The sequence below is a fragment of the Nicrophorus vespilloides genome, unplaced genomic scaffold, assembly GCF_001412225.1.
Source record: "Nicrophorus vespilloides isolate i.1.1-1 unplaced genomic scaffold, Nicve_v1.0, whole genome shotgun sequence".
Classification (NCBI taxonomy): Eukaryota; Metazoa; Arthropoda; class Insecta; order Coleoptera; family Silphidae; genus Nicrophorus; species Nicrophorus vespilloides.
In genome coordinates, this window is record NW_017095954.1 from 65,265 (window position 1) to 85,831 (window position 20,567).

Consider the following 20,567-nt stretch of genomic DNA (forward strand, 5'->3'; position numbering starts at 1 on the left):
GTTGGTACAAATTTGTCTCTTTTTCACACAAACGTACACTTATAACATCATTATATAGTAGTACAAAAATATGTATATTGCTTCGATCAGAGTTTGTAAATAGTCATGTAGGAACGTTAAGTGGATGCTAACTGTTCTTCTATTATTATTCGTTGCGAATCAACTCCGAATTGTGAATAATGATTTGCAGAGTTGTCCCGGGATGGAGCGGCTCATTCAAGGGGGAGCAGTAACAGAGACGCACTTCCGGTCCGGAAGCAAAAATAATTTGAAAGGTCTGCGCGCTCGGAATACGAAAGAGGAACCGCCGCCCACGCACCGGACCAGTCCAGGTGTTCGAAGAATCCCGAATCTCGAAGCACGTGAAACGGATGGCGAAGGGGAGACCTCATTCAAATGCATTTATCTATGCAACAAAATGGGATAAAGCTGGCTTTGGAAACAATTCCGTAGCCTACTTTCTCTCCGCGCGTTTTGCACGACCTTCCTGCGATTGGAGCTGTGTCTCGTTTGTTGTTATTGTTAAGTTTTGTTGCCATTATTATTGTTTGAGTGGTCTACAATTAATCGGAGTTAGATAATTGAATGTTAAGTCTTCAAGTTAGGAAATGAAATCTGCTCCCTACAATCATTTAGCATGGATCATAGCTAAAACACACGTATGTTATCTAATCTACGGATTCGAACTTAATAGTTATGCGCGTACAAATAATAATAATAGAGTGTGCAGCGAAATCGCGAATCTGGGACAAGGTGTAATGTGTGTATATTATTATTGTGGATTTTGTAACAAAATGGTGACCGAGTGGGTGGCGAATTCGAGCGAGAGTGAAGCGAGATTTCTCGTTTCTAATTACTGACACGTACACACACAAATACATACACATAAACATACTTAAACGCCATTTATCAAATGGCATAAAGCAGGCCGCGCTGGAACAAACCCAGCAAGAAGAATGTTCCGCGCTGGAAAAGGTCGGATCTTTGTTGTTATATCAGATACGATCGTGATATGCTCATTAATTCGAAGGGAATCGAACATATCGACTAAATCGTGACTAGAGGGGTTGCAACCAATTTAGAATCGCTATTTGCAGTTACAAACATTTAATGATTGAAACAAAATATACCAACTTTTTTTTATATTGATAATGTGCAAACAGTTGATAGAGCATTGGTTTCTTATAGTCGGACGAGTGTTGTCAAATTGTCAATCAATTATTATTCCTAAAAGGAATGGAATACTTAGAATATGATAAAAAAAACACATCACAAATATGGCTTGGTGAAACTTGAATTCAAAACACGTATCATTAATTGAATAAATAAACGTATCGTTAACGAAATGCATATCATCGGAGACCTCACGCAAATTGATCTAGTTAAGACTTAGAATGAAGTGGTCTTCAGGAGTGTATCCGATATCAATTAAGTTGTGCGATGGTGGCAGTAGCGGGACCGCACATAGAGTCTCTTTTACGCCTCTAAACTAGGAAGTGCAGAAGACAGAGAACAACAAAGATGCGCGACCGCGAACCGGTAAAAAGGTCGAGGTCAGGATAATGTACCTTATCACCATATACCGAGCCCTCATGAGAAAATCCGCGCGCGCTATTCCAAAGAGCAGAGCAATGGATTTGAATAATGGTTGCGGCAGCATCCATCCATCTATACAACCACATCCCATTTTAGCGGCTGAAAGTGCAGTAGGTCAAGAAACTAAATGGGAGATTTTCAATCGGATTTAGTGAGAGGTCAGCGCTAGCTAGCTGTGCTGAGATATCGGAGACGCGAAGGAGAAAACGCAACACGTCCCATGTTGACCTAAACGAATCCGAAATCATGCAGACTAAGTGTCATTTACTCTAATACGTTTCTTTCTTTATTCATCTTTCGCGTACCCAGTTTGGTGGAAAGGTCATCGTGGTACGGGTATAAATAGAACGTTTCGGTCACGCGATATGTGATAAACGATCTGATGTCATTAACAAATTAAACGCTCCCAAACAACTTGAATCGATAAATGAAACTTTTGCCATTTCACTGTGCCCCTACACCTTTAGCATGAGCACTGTACAGCATATCACTAGAAACTTCAAGTTAAGCCTTAATAGGAAGCGCATGGATAACCTCGGGAAGTTAGTTAATGCTTGAAGACCACTTGGATGGAGCGAATTGGAAATGCACATAGTGGAGAGGCGTGACGCAAATATTGGCTAAATAGTAATTGATGCGATTGACCTTAGCCAATCGTCATGTGATGCAACCGCTGATTCGGCAAATACAACTCGGGCGTTGATTTTTATATTCGCATGGGCAAACGCAACAAGTGGCGGTAGTCTTCATTAGCGGTAGAAAACGCGTTGAAAATGAATGATTAGTGTAAATCTAACAAAAACAAAAATACGTCAACTAAAGCCGCAAAATAGGGACACACTCACACACGGACGCGCGCGCATAGGTAGAGACACGCAAACCGACCTAGATAACTTGATATATGTGGATAAAAACTGGGCAAACTCGAATCCAGTTCGCCTTAATAAACTTCCAAATTATGCATACGTTAAAAGAAACGAAACCAAACGCAACTTCCGATACCGATGAAGGAAAAGGAGCTGCGTAGAAGAAGGAGGGTATTTATCTAGTTCTGCCGATGCCGTATCCTCCCATACTCGTTTTAATTCGCATCCTCTTTTTTCTCTCCAATCCGCTTCATTTACTTTTATTTCGAACGGTTTTGTGGGTCACGGAGGCTCGGGCTTCTGTGAAGAGAAGAGGAGAATGAATTGGCCGCGATATGTGTGGAATAACAACAATTACAAGGATAAACAGGGCCGAGTGCAGTGGATGAAGAGAGAAAGACGTGGCTCATAATGAGACGGAGTGAGAACGTGAAAAGGAGTCTGGGCCATCGTCGGATAGCTTCTTCGTCATCTCTTTCAGCTTCATGAAACTGGCTGCTCTGCGAGCGAATAATCTCTGAAGCCGAAGAAGAAACGACGCCGAAAAGAGCCTGAGGACTTGACCGTCTGACCGCGACTAACTGTAAAAGCGGCGCGCGGCAAAACGCTCACACATTCATCCACATCCATCCATACATACACACACATCACCTAAATTAAATGGGAAAATAAAATAAAGACGGCATTCCGCCAAGCCGACACATCCCCCTAATTAATTCCTTCCAAGAAGCCTTCCGACCAACCTACACCTCCTCCTCCTCCTTAACTTCTTCCTCTTCAATTCAGCGGCGCACCGAAGAGGACAGACATAATGCCATGCATGCAACGACGGCAAAAAAATATAGCCGAGTTAAATAAACAGAAAAGACTATTTATTTTTAGAAGACCGGGACACATTTTAAATACACGCCACTTAATGGACTTCTGAAATTACCAGCCTTGTTACTGCTGGTAATTTAATAACGCAAAGACAACAACGGGACGAAAAAACGCACATGTTTTTGCACTTCTCGCGAACAACCTCTGCGATGAGCGAGCCATCATCGAAGGCGTCCATTCATGACAATCTACATGCATTCACATTCAAACTGCAAGCGCGCCTCTCTTCACTTCATTAACAACTTTCCATATATTTGAGCGCTATACACACTCAACGCAATCTTCTCTAGCATAGTGGAATAAATTAATCAAATAAGAAACTATACTTAAAGTGGCCATCATTTAAAATGTTCGCAATTCCATTGACAAACAATACCAAGTTTATGGAGATTTATCGTTGTTCAAGAAATGTGCAAAAGCTTATTTATTCTTGATTAAACGATAAGATATCACTTAGACTAGTAGTCTTCAAATTCGTCGTCAACTCCTTGAACCCTTTAGATTAAAGTTTTACTGTCCATAATTACTAAATAATCATTGAAAACATGAATATTATTTGCAATGTATGATTATGTAATAATACGGATTAACGTTTACATAATGATAATAACAGTCAAACCATGATAGATTGTGCAGTTTGAGACCATTAAAATAATCAAGAACTTTAGAAGCAAATCATGAAACTTCAACATCGATAATATTAGATTATTATTTATAAAATGCATTCTATTTCCAGGTAGCAGATTGAAGTCAGTATGAAACTTTTCCATTCAATGTAATTAAGTAATACGTTTTTTTTTATCGTAATCAAAACAAATCATAATCGCGGATGAATCATTTTTTAAACGGAACCGTAGATATACGGTATCAATTCGATAAGTTGGAAGATAATAGAAGTGGATATAGATCGGTCTGCCTGAGAATCGTAGAAGTATAAAGAACGTGATGATATTATGCACAAACTAAACACGATTAATTCCGAGAATTATAAACTAAGGTCGCGATCTACAATTGAAGTAAATATGCATAAAAGCAAGAAAAAAACAATACGAAAAGGAAACGAATCAACTGTTTATTAATATAAACACCATTTGACATTTTACACAGAGAGATGAAGAGATCATCATCAATCAATTTGAAAGAAGCGAAAAAATACTTTCAAATTTCTAAAAGAAAATAGTATTTAATAACACACATCGCTTGCATATATAATTCGAACAACAAAAAAGTATGCACGGTAGCATAAAATTAAAAGAACATTATGTAAAAAAAATATATGTAGAGAAATCTTTCGTCGACTCTATCAATCGAGTCCACAAAATAGGAATAATTTCAGTATGCGACATTTAGTTTATTAAAAACAGGTTCTTGTTTCTGGACTGCTCTTTCTTCTTGCTTCTCAAGCCAATTGGATGTATATATTTACTACAAAAACGGAATAGTAAAAATGTTCATTTCGCAGAAGTCGCAACAAGATTCTAATGGTTAACGTCAATATAACATTACATTGCGTGTCTTATACTAAATTACGTATACATTAAATAAATTATTACTATTTAGGAATCGGCGATTCTATGCTATTGGTTATCTATTATTATTTAAGCAACATCAGCTGATAAGAGTGTTGCTGAGTGTCTTTTTTTTCACGGTTTCGCATTCCCATGCTTTTCATAGTCCAATTATATGAGAATCAGTTGATCACAACGTAAATTACTTAATTGAACTGTTTCCTGTGGCAGTAAATACATGTCCGCGTCTGTGGATACAATTAAATAATGAGGAACGAATAGAGATTAGACGATCAACAGGCGATCGAGGAAGGAAATGCAAAGATGACTCGTTTTTTTTGTTTTCGTTCGCGTTATTAATAATTATGTTAAGAGTCGAGAAGTAAGCGGAATAAAGTCGAATGAATCCGCTGAGTCAATTTGCGAATACATAAGCAAACGGAATAATTTACTCGTTGTAATACCTAGGGGGATGATGTAATACGTAACTGGAATATATAATACCTAACTGGAATATGCAATACCTAAGGGGGATGAAATGTGCTATGGTTTTTTGGGATCAACCTACCTGGCGAAAACCGTGTGTTCCACATTGTAGAAGTCCCCGATGGGTCTGTTCGAAATGATCTCGTTCAATTGGGCTTCGGTGAGGGCCAGAAGGCCCAATCGTTGCGAATTCCTGTCCCCCAGCATCCTGTTCTGCAAACTGCTATTGTTCTTCGCACCGAATATATACTCTGCAAAAATACCTTTCTTGGAATCTGTCCGTTTCACACTTTTTGACACACTGCGAATTTTTCAACTGTTTTGTTTTCTAGGTCTTTCAGTTTGTTTGTTTGTTTATTTTTTTTGTTACAAATTTTTGCTGTCTTATTGCGGTTCGCTTCGATTTTAGAAAACAATTAGATCTTTAATCCATGATTGATCGCGGCTCGTCGTAATCGACGGCAGCAGCGGAGCACCCAAATCGTGAAGAAAACATGGGTCGAATTCACACACACAATGCACCGGCGGCGACCAACGGACGAACAAAAAAAAATCGAAAACGTAGTGAACGAAACTACCTCCGTCCCTCCTGAGCGCAGACCGCAAACCAATTGGAAGACTGGTCCAGAAAACGATCTTCTGCTTGATCGATGATGATGGTACCTTCTGATGTTCGATTCTTGGTCTCTCGGTGCCCCCCAGAAGAGCAATAATATGGACACACCTAACTCATACAATGCAATTCACTGAACTGACAATGCTGGATAGACCGGACCCTCAGAGATTGGAAGACGGTGAAGGGGATTCGTGCTGGCGCCATCTGACCGAAGACGATAGAACGTTGTGACGGGACGTTCCCCCACCGCGGGAACGGCGCGATCTCTCAGACAAGGTTTTTTTTTTAGGTTATGCCGAGGCGCGTTGGTATTCATTACAAAAAGTCGAAAGAATGGAATGGATCGGATACGAGAGTGTTTTAATCGTTTTCACGCCGGCCTTACTTTTATTCCTTATCAACTACATCTACCACAATATTAGGTAATTTCCATTTAAGATCATCTTATTAACAATGTTACTTAAACCACCTGACTTGCAGGAGAAAATTCAACTTCAAAGTAAACTGTTGGTTCTGCAATGAAAACACGAGAGTACCGTACGCGGAAATCAACGCCTTCATGTGCCCATCATGCACCCAATACAATGGATTCAATAAGGTTAATGACTTTTCACTTGTGGTATTCCGAAGTAAACAAATCTAATAATAATTTTAGGATGGCAGCTACAATAAGCAAATACTTGAGCAGCATGATGAGATGCTCAATGCACAATACCATTCAACTTCCATCAATGAAAGCTGTTCAAATCATACACCATCAAATGGCCTGTGCAAATTTTGCAATAACAACCAGCAGCTAAAGATTTATCAGCTAGCACATTTTGTGCCTATGGACGAGGAGAACTATGATATTGAGATTGAACACTTCCAGAAGCAACTGGAGAAAGCATACAAACTCTGCCCAAAGTGTGATAGGGTGCTCAAAAAGACTTTGGGACAGCAAAACAAATGGATGTTAGGATTGAAGCTGGCCTCCTTGAAGAAAAAAGTTGCTGTTATAAATGAAACCATAATTACTGTGCAAGCTGGAAACAGGCACTGGTTGCTTACTGGTTTCTTAAGACTCCTACTTTTATTTTATTTTGTTGCTGTAATGATGGTTACATCCAAATACTCTAAGCAACTGTCTGAATATTTACCAGAGGCTTTGAAACCATTGAATTATGATTGGATTATTAAATATGGAAGTTTCAATTACTTTAGGGATAATTACATGCCTGTATTGGCTATTACTGGAATTTTACTATCTCTGGTGAGTTTTTTTTTTAATTCTATTTGCAAAATCAATTTATTATTATCACAATTATTTTTCTTTGCAGACACTGTTTATGACCAACAGGAAGAGTAAAATTAACAAAAAAACGGAAGTGCCATTATCTCCAAAGAAATTGTGCAAAGTACTTGAGACTGAACAACAAGAGGCAATGGATTTCCCATTGAATTCGACGGATTTGAGCTCTGATCCAGAATCCGATTACGAGTCGTTCAACGCTTCCATACGAAAGCGACAGATGAAGAAGGCTAAGAAACGACATAATACGACGACGAACCAATTGAAGCCTCTTGTGAACAATTCGATGCTCTTCCAAACGATGCCGCAAACGACTTTCGAATCTTTGAATCGCTCCAAGTCGCCTTCCAATAATAGCACCTTTAATCTGCCAGAGTTGTTTGCCGAGGTGCGATCACCTGCAAGCGTATTTAGCGTAAAACCTCAGCAGACGACTTACGACCTAAATTTGAATTTAGGTAATTTGAAGTTGAGCCCGAAGAGACCGATACTGTCGCCGTCGAAGTTCAAGAATCCGTGGGCTTCCGGTGGTCCAACTTCCGTCGCCTCAGGTCAATCTTTCTGGGAGACGAAACCGGATCTAAGTGTTAGCAGATCTTCAAGTCAAAGCTCAGGATTCATTAGCAACTGCCCAGAGCCCGCACCCTTCTCCAGGTGCGACTCTATTTGCGGCGACTTCGGGTCGCTGTACTCTGAACCAGTTAACAATTTCAACGCGAAGAACATGTTCCTGTTCGCTCAGAGACGAGAATTTGGTAAATTTTAAGGGTGATTTTTTTTTTCTGTGAATTATACTATATTGTTACGTTTAATTTATATATAGATAGTACATACACACTTGATGATTTTTTTTAAATAGTGAAAATTGTTAGGAGCATCTATTATTATTATTATTATTTCTGTGTTCTAGGTGATTTAGCTTTTAAGTTTAAATATGTAATAACTGATCTGTAACACTGCCATGTATACAAATTCCAATTTTCGAATATTTACTATATATATATACAGAAAATATACTACCTCATTATGCAATGCAAAACAAAATGAATTTACACATACATACAATTTTTGAAACAGATGTTTTTATTGTTATTATTTTAATACATATTCAAATATAAATAAGTATTTTATTTCTCTTAAGTCTATCAAAAGTTTTAATGAACAAATGTAGGCAACCGATGAGACAAAAACGGGTGGATAATTGCATTTAGCAGCATGGAGATGATTAGCAACTCTTAAAATCAGACATACAACATTTGATGGAGTCCTTTACTAGTACAATATATGATTTTTTAAAATGAAACTTCTACAATAATTTATACAATGAAAGAAACAAATTATTTAATTTTCAGATAATTGTTTCTTTATATAGTCTTGCATCAAATAAAATGCATTGAATATATCACTTGGTACAATATCAAAGTTATTCAATGCATTGTGCACTGTTTCCAATGCTTGTATCACAGGTTGTTTCACATCTTCCATTTCCAGAGACTCATTCACTGTCATCTTAATGTTCCTTATCCAGGCATTGGGTTGTGTCTCATCTGGATCTTTATGCTTATCACTAACATCTCTTTGTGACTCCTGATCATCAGCAAAGCACAGAAAATTATCATTATTTACAATGATATCATTTGGTAGAACCCCAAGCAAATTTAAGCCAACTTCCTTGTTTACATTTATTTCTTGATTATTTTCATTCACGTATGAATCATCAACTATATGATTATCTTCAACAATATCATCACCTACTATATTTATAATTTCATGATCTAATAAAAATTTCATGTCCTTCTTAAGTAAGTTCCATGGAGGATTTTCCAAATCCAGACTGTATCGATTTTTGAACTTCTTGAACCAGAGGTCCTTTGACACAAAGTTCTTAAATGATAACATATTCGCAAATATGCTGGCCTTCTCTTTTAGAATTTCTTCACTGATTTGTCTATTGCAGCTGACTGACTGCTGATAGTACCTCAGCACAGCCATATCCAACTTCTTGGCAACACAATTCTTCATTTGCGATTTTTTATGCAAAGTTTCCTCATTGATGTTCTTGCAAGCTTTCAGAATTTCCGTTTTATGTCTGTAAATATTCGTAACTGTGGCGCACGATATTTTATATTTGCTTGCCAAATCTTTCTTTCTCTCACCATTATCCATTCGATGAATTAAATCTAGCCTTTGTTTCAAATTGATATGTGGCTTTCGTATCTTATGTTCCTTATCCATTTCAGATGTCTTCATGTTTAATAATCAAGAACTATTGTAACATTTTTTTTCTTCTTATTTTAAATGTTGTTTAGATAGTCTTCCTTATAAACCGCTACTTCTCTCTATAAATCCACACTTTGCCTGAGTTTGGAAGGAAGTTAAGATTGGCGTCCTAAAGTCCTAAACTGTCCTAAACTTGCTTCTTGCTTATACTTTGATTATCACAGGTTTTAAGGCTAACCCCCCTCCATGATGCAATTACAAGTAATAAAAATATGATTGCGGCGCCACTAAGCGCCATAACTCTGTACTTTTCTAGATTCACAATCTTTTTTGCAAATTCATATTAAAATTATCAAAACTTGATAATTGCAACTTCTAAAAAGTGGTTTAAGTATATATATATGTATAACCATGTATATCTTACTGATAATGATGGAACTGGATGGAATAATGAAAACAAACGTATGCAAGATTATATGGAATTTTCACACGTACGTTTGAATTGTTGCATACCCAATTTTTTTTCTGTACATAGGTTAAAACACGTTTTGCATCAAATTTTGAGAGTGTAAATAGAAATTGAACACGATTTAGTATTTCTTCAATTTTCGAGGTCGATGGTACTCTGAAATATGATCCCATTTTGTCCGCTCTGCGGTAATTTGATGTTTGTGCAAGAAAAAGGAGCCCGAATTCAGCTGGTCTGCAATATTTGCCCAATATTTCAAGTCATTACGAAAACTGTGACGAGCAAAACATACTATAAACTGAAGGTGAGTTACTTTAAATAAATAAAAAAATTGATGAACTTTGAGTGATAATTGTTTCTTTTTTTAGGAAATCGATGATGTGCTAGGAGGCGCTGAGGCCTGGAAGAACGTGGATTCTACTGAAGAAAGGTGTCCGAAATGCGCCTACCCCAGAGCTTTTTTCATGCAAATTCAGACAAGATCTGCTGATGAACCCATGACAACATTCTACAGGTGTTGTAATATTGAGTGCTCGCATAACTGGAGGGATTAAATGCAGCTTAAGCTGCTGAAGACAATGGGGGTAACCCTGATAAATAATCCAAGGGCTATTTGCAATGCAGTAAATAGCCTTAAACAAGGTGGAGTGATTGGTATACCTACAGATACAGTTTACGGTTTGGCATGTAATGCAACCAACCTACAAGCCATAGACAGTTTATACCAAATCAAGACTAGAGATTACCAGAAACCTTTAGCTATCTGTGTGGGAGAAGTTGATGACTTTATGAAGTGGGCAGAGGTGGGACATTTGCCTGCGGGATTATTGGAGCGATTGCTGCCAGGACCTGTAACTCTGATTTTGCATACAAAGAAGACAAGTGCTCTGGACAAATCCTTGGTATGTAAAGGCAAGGTGGGCATCCGAATTCCAAATTATAGCTTTATCAGGGATGTAGCCAATCATCTGCAAGCGCCCATAGCTTTGACCAGTGCCAACTTAAGTAGTCATCCAAGTTCTGTGAGTGTGGAGGAGTTTCAGGCATTATGGCATAAATTGGATGGTATCTATGATGGAGGTCATTTGGGTGAATCCCACAGGGGAGCATCAACAATCGTCGATTTATCTCAGAAAGGACTTTACGAGATCGTCAGAGAGGGAATGGCCTGTGAGAGTACAGTGGGAATATTAGCAGCGTTTGGTTTTACACGCAAATAACAATAATTTTCTAAATAAATTAATTTTATATGAAATGAATGCAGTTCTTTTCTTTCTGGTAGATGGCGCGTTTCGCGCGTTGCGCTTATTGATTTGCCTACGTTGCCGCATAACAATTTATCCGTCTGCTCGTGCAGATTCTTTTTGATCAGCCGAGTTTAAATTGAATTTTATAATTAGCGACTAATCTCGTTGATCGTGAATTGAAAGTGCCGGGCGGATCATCATCATCCATCGACGTGTGTTTATTCTTGCGGTTGCGCTTAGAACGCACGCGCTTTGCTGGTAATCCGAGCGAGCAAACCAAAGGAAACGTCGAGGTCGAGGAGAGACCAGAGCATAGACATCAGATACATACATGCCCAGAGACAAGTGCGATCAGCTGTTTGTCGGATTTGCCGTCAAAGCAAGGAAGAAAGAAAGAAACGGCGTCGGCGAAGGAGAAGAAACCGGATCCGGATGTAATTTCAATACGCGCTTTTAATTTTGAATCGCCGCTCCGGAAGATGCATGTACGTAATAAATAGCAACAAATTAATAATAATAATAAGATTGATAACAGAACGTGCGTGTAATTTAATTATTAAAGAATTGCTTGTAGTTTCCTCTTCTTATTCTTTTCGCTTTCCCCTATTCGGAGTGAGAGATCAAAAGACGCCTCGCTGTCGGTTGTCATGGCGACGACGTTGGTCGCGGCGGCGTCGCCGGGGGCGTCGCGAGACCGACGATAAATAAACATGGGAAAGTCGTATAGAATCGGAGAGAAAGTTGTCGGAATTTTCGGTTTTTTCTTCGTGCGTTTCAAACTTTTTAACTAATATTATTATTATACATATTTGTTTCTTTCACGTAATAAATCGAATTTTGATGAGTTCGTCTATGGTAGTTAATGGTCCGTATGCTCACTTCGTGGCCGGTTGTCGGGAAAAACACACGCGCGCTGCCTTTTAGTTTGCTTATGTTTCGCGATTGACCGGGTTTGAGAAATAGAAAAAAGAAAGAAGTTGAGCGCACTCCGTGTCTTCATGGAGGTAGACGAGGAGGAAGGTGCAGTGGCGAACTGCGTCTCGGTGGACGGGAAGGATGATGGTGATGAGGAGGACGAGGAAGATGAGGTGTTGGTGGTGGAGGAGGAAATTGCGGCGGAAGCTGGTAGTGACCTGGACCACCGAGGAGATGATGAGGAAGATGAGGACGGTTGCAGATTCTTGAAGTGCGTGCTTCGCGAAAGGAGCACGGAGGAAACGGGTTCCGTGGAACCGCCACCGGCCTACGAGAACGACGCAGCCGCCGGCCCCGCCGAAGGAATCTGGGCTGACCTCGACCAGGACCAAGACAAATGGATCGTACGATGGAACTTGCCACCTGCCGAAGGCGACTTCATAGCCCTCTCCTATACAGGTAATCAATATCAATCATAGATAACATTAACTTAGATATACAAAGAAACAAGTTTATTTGCAATCTATTACTAAAAGGACTTTAAGTAACTTTGTTGGCGGGATAATTGCCTTGCAGATAGGAAACTGAACAGAATTCATATATATATTTTACAAACAACTCCACAATATTACAATACATAAGACCATATTATAAATTTGATTTTCTAGTAGATCTTTTGTAAGTTACTTTTAGTACTTTAATTTTTGAACATGAAAACGGATATTTACATATTTCCTTTAATTTGTTATTCATCCTGCAGGATCAACTGTTTTTTTTCGGACGGTTTCCTGTTGGAATCGTTCCTATCTATAGAAGCGCGTAACCAAATCTTCTATTAATAAACCAGAAATGACTTGAAAATGTAAAGAGTTTTTAACTGAAAGATTTCAAAGAAGTTAATCACATGTATTACTATATATATTTATCATATCCAAAGTGAAGTTCTAACGAATTTGAATCAATATATTCATTTGCAATCAATAACGATATAAATTTATGTAAGTTGCTAATGAAATCCGTTGCATTTATATGATGTTATTTTCATATTTCTCGGTACAACATTTCCAGATTCCTTGAATTTGATAAATTGAAATTATCGGCACATTATTGATTTACAAATTTTATTTTCAATTTTTATATACTTTAGTCTTTCCATGTTAATCTTCAATCTAAGTACAGCAATATGAATAGTGCTGTTAATCCGTTTGAAACAGGACTAATCGAGGAATTAACAAAAAGAAAAATAAATCGCATAAAAAATCATCTACGTAATTATGTGTACTAATTTTTTACAATTTATTTGTATTTTGCTCAATTAAAAATTTAGTTTGTTTTGAAATTTTCAAATCGGACTATAGTGAATATGGACTGATCGATGTCGCACTATGCGAGGTATAGCTATACCTTACTTGGAGTTATCTATGTTCTAAGCTTAAACTATATGAAGTTATATATTATAATGTTTGTCATTGGAATGTTTAAAGTGTTAAACTACTTTATTGAACGTTGGATTAATGTTATTATATAAGTAAGTTATAGAATATCTAAAGAGTTAAACTACTTTATAAAACGTTGAATTAATGTTATTCAATGAGTAATGTGATTGATTGTTGAAGCTTGATCTCAACACTTTAAAGTTATCTACTTTGACAGAAGGTTCTGGGTGATTCTTTTTTTCATAATTTTATTGTGCTTCTATTCAGTAGAAACATTGACAAACATTTTCGGTCATGTTTATCATTGTTATGCAAGTACGAACTTTTATTTTAAACAAAAGTTAACATTTAAATCTACGCGCTAAATCTAAGGACTTTAAGCGCGTTGACTTTTACGTATTGCTGTCAAGTAGGTTAATAGCTAGAATATTAATATGTGATTACAGTCTAGTATTTTTAAATGTTTGAATCAACGGACCCCGACCGAATAGTTGAACAATGTAAAATGCGCATAGAGAAAGTATAAAGATTTAAGAAACATTTTAAATAAATGTTCAGTATTTTACGGATTGATTGATCAAAATATTTATACAAAATACTTAAATTTAAGTGTTAAGTCTATCTGCTTTGTAATCAACTAAATGAATATGTAGATCTTCACCTGTATTTTTATTAAGACACTTTGATTGAAATCTTTGAACGATTTGTATGTTAAATTTTCTGACTGCATCCCACAATTGGATGCAATCCCAGAATACTTCTGCGCTTGTTAGATTAACAGCATCCATTCTTCGTGTTTGCCGTGTTTTCATCGAAATCTATCTATCCGGATACGTCCATTAATGTCCGCGACGTTGTTTTTCTTCTTTTGTCTTGTACCTCGTCGTCCGTCCCGTCCCACCTGGCCGAGGGGCGAACAACATCGTCATGCTCATCGTACGAAAACAGGTTTAATCAATTATACCCGCCGATACTATGAGCATTACCGACCGCTTCACGCTGATTGATTGAAATTTATTCAGCAAGATATTTTTTATACATGTAAATATGATAACAATAATGCACGTAACGAGCGGAATGTTTCTCCATTTAAATGAAATAAATACGGCAATTAGCGCATCCGGTTTCAATAAGGTCGTATGCGTTTCGTATCAATTTATTATTTCCACTCATTCGGCAAATTGAAACGAAACGAAATGAACGAAAACAATTATTGAGTATTTCAAAGCAAAACAAAAAATCGGAATTCCATCAAAACAAATAATCAATTAACGGAATCTATTTGCGACCGATCAACGATGCAGTCGTTCTTTAATGAGTCATAAACGGAAAGTGAATTAAAAAAAAGGTGAATAAAATTGAGCGCTTCCGGTTTCGGCGCTTATTGTTCGATTGTTTCGACTTTGTTGTCATCGTCGCTTGGGGCCGGATGCAAACATATATTCATGCGATACTCATGCACAGAAAATATAAACATTTATTTTTTTTTGTAAACTTTTGCTCATGCGATCATCAACTAAATAAAAAAAAGTGGAAACGGTTATAAACAAATGTTTCCGAGGAATTACGATTTGTTGATCCACTCAGCGTGTACCAAATTTGCGGTGAATTTTCCTTTGAAGTATCGACTTCAAATTTACTATGTTTATCCATCAGTCATTTTGACTTTGCAAGACATTTTTAAATATTCCGAAAACGTCGAAACTTTTTCCCTTAAAAACAATTGTTCGATGATGCAAATTATGCTTGCTCAGCAGATCTTTAAAAGCATTTTTTTTGTAATACCTCGATTAGTACGGTAATAATTTGACTGTGCTTGCGCGAGGTTTTTATTTTTGCTATGAAACTTAAACAGACAGGATCTATTGTTTATTTGCATTTTGTCTGCGTGCATGTGAAATAAATACGCGATTCGTGGAAGCGAACAGAACAACTCCGGCGTTGCGTTGGATTATGTTTGATAAACAGATTTCATGGAGTCCGGATATCAAAGCCGCCGTAAATCAAACTGTTTTGGGAAATAGGAACGGGAAAACAGAAAATAAGAGACTGCAATGAAAGAGGAAAATCAAAGCACTGTTTTTTCTTGTTGTTGCGTAATTCGGTTGCGACGCGAACCGTTTTTTTTTGTTGTGTTCGAAAATGCGTGCGGATATTTCGCAAACTCGTTGCCCGGATGTGATCTACATTCGTGCGGTATTCAAGGTATTACGTCCGGCTCGATGGGCGCGTAAAGCCAAAGAGATTTGCGCTCTCGAGTCTTCATTGAACCGATCCAGAAACACTTGCTTATTGACCGTAATCCGAAAATACGATTCAAAGTTTATCTCAACTGATTTTTGAATTGCTTAACACGTTGATTGCCAACTACGAGATATCTCGTAGGTTGTTTACTTGCCCATGACGCCTACTACGAGTTATCTCGTCCCTTCGTTACTTGCCATATTCATAAGAATAAAACATCATGATTGGCTTAAATGAACAGAAAATACCATTAAGAAAAGTTTATTCAAAAAGAAAAAGTTTATACAAAGAAATACATGTTTATTTCCACATATACAGTGGAACCTATATATTAAACAAGAATTGCGCATTTTTAATTGAGAATTAGTTATGAAAATATACATTTTTCGTAACTACTATGGTATGCAACCAAATTTACATGATATGACTTTATCTACCTTTTGACGAAGTTTAATGAATAATTATCTCCGAATGTGGTTTCATTAATTACTTTTTTACTCTATGTTATAAAAATCCATTTAATTGAATAAATTAAACAATATTTTTATAAAAAAAAACATTTGTAATTGTATTTTTTTTTTAATCTGCATAATTTTCACTAAACATAAAATATTTTCAATGGAGATTTGATAGGAATTTCTTTAATTTCATCTTTATGAAACATCATCATCTTATGCATTAAATAAATTACTAACATCCTCTTCATCAAGACTTTTGAAATTTATTGATTGAGTCATCTCGATAATTTAAGTGCAATTTCTTGTATGTCATTTTCTTCTATTAATTACACTAACTTTGCGTTGCGATAATTTACATATCGGATATTAATAATACATTTGTAGAATATAATAAAATATGATATCTGCAACGAAAGGTGACAGGTTCAATTTGAACTACCGGAAACTAAAATACAATAGATCTGATAATTTGCTGATTATAATTCTAAAAATAAATGACACGTCATCGAATAACTTTATATTATTCATGCATTTCAATTGTCTTCTAGTTAATTAATTATAATCAAGTGTCATTAACGTTATTATTTTTTTTTTAGAAACATTTTCTTGAGAAAAAAAAGTATTGTTACGATTTCTCGTTTCTCTAGAAATTGTGTAATTTCGATTCAGAATGAAAAAAAGTCAATTAAAAGACATGATCTAATTAATTTGTAGAAAGTAAATTTAATGAAAATGCAACATTTTTTTAGGATAATTATTTTTAAATATTTTTTTTTAAATCAATTAAATTATTGTTGTCTATTACATAAAGTTGAAGAGATTTAAATTTTGGTATCAGCTTTGTCGATTTTGTATAACTAAATAAATATATACATCCCCCGACTTACAATTTGTAATTTCAAAAATTTCAAAATATACTTACCTTACCACACTTTATTATGGTTTTTACTTTTATATAGGTAAATTTAAAAAAACAGATTAAAATAAATAAAATACTTACTTACAAAAAGTTTTCAATATAGACATCACAATTATTTAATAAAAACGAGAAAAGAAACAAATGCAACGAAACAGATAGTACATCTTCCAAAAATATTATATTTTATTAAAGAAATTATCAATTTTTGTTTGGATAGTTAATTATTTTTTATCACTATATATTTCCTTGTAACAAGTTATAGCTTTTAGAATTTTGTTCGTAAGTCCGGGATTTCGTAAGTCGGAGGATACCTGTACATGAATACCTCGTTTAGTGCTGGTAATCGGACTGTTTGAAACTCGACTAATTGAGTACTTTACAATCGCATAAAAATAAATTGCATAAAAATAGACTTGACTGAATAAAGTATAAAAAATCCGGACTAATCGATGCTGCACTATGCGAGGTTCAGCAGTAATTTGAAATGTCGTAAACATAATTTAAAAATTAAATGTCATGTTATTTCAGTCGTGTTTATTTTCCTATTTTTATTATTGAGATAAATAATATTTATTTTTTTAAATTAATAAAATGGGGCAGAACATATGTGCAAGTGGTAAAAAATAATGTAATAATGATGTAATAATTGCTACAATTATGCAATTACAGATGAATTAAATTGTTAGATAAAAATACGTGAATCAGTATTTTTTTTGTATAATACTATTAATAAATATCTTCGAAATATGTACATTCGTTAATGATTATAAAAAAAATCAATTATGGGCAGCATTTTTTGTTACACCGTGGAACCTCGCTTAACGAGCAAAATTAATTTTAAGAAAAATGACTCGCTTAACGAGCGACGTTTTGCATAACGAGTGACGATGAGAAGAAAAGTCCCGGATATGTGTACACATATTATGTGTATTTTTGAATATGTTTCAGTATACGAGTAAAAATCAGGAAATTTTGGAACGGATTAAACTCGTTAAGCGAGGTTCCACTGCATTATAACGATAATATGCACATTAATGAGTTGATAACAAACTGATTGTACACATAATAAGAAGCAATTATAAAGTGATTTCAATAAGAAAACAATTCCATGTTATACAAATTAGTGTAATAAAAAAAACAATATATTACAACAAAAAACAAGTAGAACAAATAGGACAAGACTTAAAGATAAAAAGTATGTATAAATATTGCAAGACTTTTGACTACATAAATCATCTTTTTTTTTTCGAAGTCGCTTTATGAATAATTAAATAAAATATGCGCATTACTAGTTTCGTTCATTTTTATTTATCACATATCTTATATATATATATATTTATAGAATATTTGTATCGGCGACGAAAATATTTTCCATTCATAATAATATAAATTGAGGCGTATGCTCTATACGAATGTTCATGATTTGCATAATATTCGCATCGAAACTGCGGCAAGGTCGAATTTTTGTGGTGCCGTGTCCAAGAGGATTGACTGGTATTTGCAATGGGAATGCCGGAGGCCGGAATATGCAGACGGCAGATAGGATGATCTTTTCGAATGCGATTCAGAATAAAAAGGAAACGCAAAAAAAAAGGAGGAATGCGTATTATCGGGACTTCGGAACTTCGCAGATGACGGATGAAGGAAAGAAGACTGAAAATGCCGAGGCGAAGGCGGATTGGCTTTTCGGTTGGCCTTTTGCGAAAATAACGAACCCGTCATACTTGTTTCCGGTGCGAGGCGCGCATAACGATTTAAATAAATAACGGACGAACGAAACAGAAATAATAATGTCAATCATAACAATAAGAAAGGAACGGTAAGCGACGGTTGCACGGATGCCTAAACACACATACATATATACAGGGTGGCCCAAACAAAAATAAACTAATTATTGCAATATTTAAACAAGTGAGTCATAGTGGTTATTTTTTTCATGCATCGAGATGTTTAAGGGTTTGCGTTTGAATTAATTAAAAATATTGGTAAACGTTAATCAATTTATCAAGAAGTTGTGCTGCATAAAAAGAGGATATCTATATCTTACTAAAATTACCATTAACTCAATTTTCCAAAAATGAACTTATACGAGGGTAGTCCCAGAAGTACCCGACCTATCTTTATATCTCAACATTGTTTTCTTTTAGCTTGACACACTTTTCCCAGCGATCCCATAGCTTCAATACCCTGTTTATAGTGAGAACGTTTAGAGGTCATGATGATAAACAGAGGCTTTAGGATGACAAGATGCGAATTTATTAACAAGAGAAGACATATTAGAATTTCTGTTATGTGAAATAAAAAATATGAAAGATGAAATTAATTCTAAGATATTACTTGCTGGAGAGACAGGAATTCAAGAGAGAAGACAAAGAGAATTACTTGCACTTCTCCTTTACTTATAAAATCCACAAAACCTTTTGACAAAGACGTCCAGCGTATTTATTTCACTGGCATCAAAAAGTGTGATCATTAATTATCTGGACAATTATTATCAAATTATTCAATAGAAGAAAACTATAATGATGAAAAAAAAAAGCGGCAGACATTCTTTTCTTTTTAAAATCATATTTTCTGAGAAATAAAATAATATTTTATAAACATTTACTGATATTCGTTTTTCTATATAGGTTTCTCTGGAGTAATTTTATTTTGTTATAGTTTTATGTTTTATTCAAGAATTTTATATAACATTTATACAAACCGGTTTTGTATAAATGTTAAGATTCGAAAACAGTTTGTTTTTAAAGTTTGTTTTTGTTTGAACCCTAATTTTGGTCATCACAATAACGGATGTATGACCTGGTGCATTGTCTTGATTGTGACCAAACACGGCACCCACCTTGCACAGCTTTCTCATCTCCAAATTTTCAGTGAATATGGGATGTACAGCACTTTCTGAAATGCCTACCATGTCTGCTAGCTTGCTAACTTTTAGTCGACGGTTATCCAAATACTGTTTTGTGGTTTTTCTTCACCATTTCTGGCGTGATCACCTCATTTGTTCGACCACTGCGATGTTCTTGGCGCTCGTACGACATCGTTTAAACTCTGTCACCCAATATTTTTTGTTGTAAACAAAGGAGTAGACTTCTTCGGAGTAGACTTATCGTCTTCAAACTTAAATTTTATAAGCTTGATATTTTTGATCATTGTAGTTTTTTTTCAAACAAAAACCACCATTTATATGTAAGGCCACTTTAAAAAAACAGCTCAAATATTGCTGGAATATTTTTCATTACCTATTCATTTTATTATTTAAGTTGAAAAATATTTTCGATTGGCGGAAAGACTGCGGTCAATAGCTCTTTTGTGTGTGGTTGTATAATACATTTTGTTTATTATTATTTTCCATTGTGGCTTGTTTCACCGCATAGTTCCCCTAAAGATAATTCAGAACATTGTGGTCGTCCGCAA

The 20,567-nt window shown here is 35.7% G+C and overlaps 5 protein-coding genes across 8 annotated transcripts in view; 4 read left to right on the forward strand and 1 right to left on the reverse strand.

The window, feature by feature from the left end:
- LOC108568978 (death-associated protein kinase related-like) overlaps positions 1–6,107 on the reverse strand; it is a 42,681-nt gene extending 36,574 nt beyond the window's left edge. Inside the window, exon 1 of the mRNA XM_017930335.1 lies at positions 5,418–6,107. Coding sequence (XP_017785824.1) covers positions 5,418–5,542 — 125 coding nt within the window. The 5' untranslated portion in view covers positions 5,543–6,107. The remainder of the gene's footprint in view (positions 1–5,417) is intronic.
- Positions 6,108–6,204: 97 nt separating this feature from the next.
- LOC108568969 lies at positions 6,205–8,080 on the forward strand. 2 transcript variants are annotated; one of them, XM_017930323.1, is made up of 5 exons: positions 6,206–6,373; positions 6,432–6,549; positions 6,607–7,203; positions 7,271–7,630; positions 7,701–7,783. In XM_017930323.1, exons 1-5 carry the CDS (start codon positions 6,285–6,287, stop codon positions 7,707–7,709), a joined length of 1,173 nt encoding a protein of 390 aa, XP_017785812.1. In that variant the 5' UTR covers positions 6,206–6,284; the 3' UTR covers positions 7,710–7,783. The 2 variants fall into 2 exon arrangements, with proteins under 2 accessions (XP_017785811.1, XP_017785812.1); XM_017930322.1 differs by having other exon boundaries at positions 6,205–6,373; positions 7,271–8,080.
- A 1,896-nt stretch (positions 8,081–9,976) lies between these two features.
- On the forward strand, positions 9,977–10,509 carry LOC108568974 (DNA-directed RNA polymerase III subunit RPC10). The gene is made up of 2 exons (XM_017930329.1): positions 9,977–10,235; positions 10,300–10,509. The coding sequence occupies exons 1-2, from the start codon at positions 10,095–10,097 to the stop codon at positions 10,483–10,485; spliced, it is 327 nt and encodes a 108-aa protein (XP_017785818.1). The 5' UTR covers positions 9,977–10,094; the 3' UTR covers positions 10,486–10,509.
- Positions 10,487–11,172, forward strand: LOC108568973 (yrdC domain-containing protein, mitochondrial). The gene has a single exon (XM_017930328.1). The coding sequence runs from the start codon at positions 10,510–10,512 to the stop codon at positions 11,149–11,151; it is 642 nt and encodes a 213-aa protein (XP_017785817.1). The 5' UTR covers positions 10,487–10,509; the 3' UTR covers positions 11,152–11,172.
- An 84-nt stretch (positions 11,173–11,256) lies between these two features.
- Positions 11,257–20,567, forward strand: part of LOC108568971 (E3 ubiquitin-protein ligase HECW2-like) — a 35,349-nt gene continuing 26,038 nt past the window's right edge. For all 3 annotated transcript variants that reach the window (XM_017930324.1, XM_017930326.1, XM_017930325.1), the window contains exon 1: positions 11,257–12,552. In XM_017930324.1, the coding sequence (XP_017785813.1) occupies positions 12,177–12,552 (376 nt within the window). In that variant the 5' untranslated portion in view covers positions 11,257–12,176. The remainder of the gene's footprint in view (positions 12,553–20,567) is intronic.

Bases quoted from the DNA above. Each gene is read 5' to 3' on its own strand.
- LOC108568969 (XM_017930322.1), top strand. From the start codon at position 6,285: ATGGAATGGATCGGATACGAGAGTGTTTTAATCGTTTTCACGCCGGCC. The intron at 6,374-6,431 runs GTAATTTCCATT...CCTGACTTGCAG, and splicing joins TACATCTACCACAATATTAG to GAGAAAATTCAACTTCAAAG. The intron at 7,204-7,270 runs GTGAGTTTTTTT...TTTTCTTTGCAG, and splicing joins CTGGAATTTTACTATCTCTG to ACACTGTTTATGACCAACAG.
- LOC108568974 (XM_017930329.1), top strand. From the start codon at position 10,095: ATGATCCCATTTTGTCCGCTCTGCGGTAATTTGATGTTTGTGCAAGAA. The intron at 10,236-10,299 runs GTGAGTTACTTT...TTCTTTTTTTAG, and splicing joins AAACATACTATAAACTGAAG to GAAATCGATGATGTGCTAGG.
- LOC108568973 (XM_017930328.1), top strand. From the start codon at position 10,510: ATGGGGGTAACCCTGATAAATAATCCAAGGGCTATTTGCAATGCAGTA.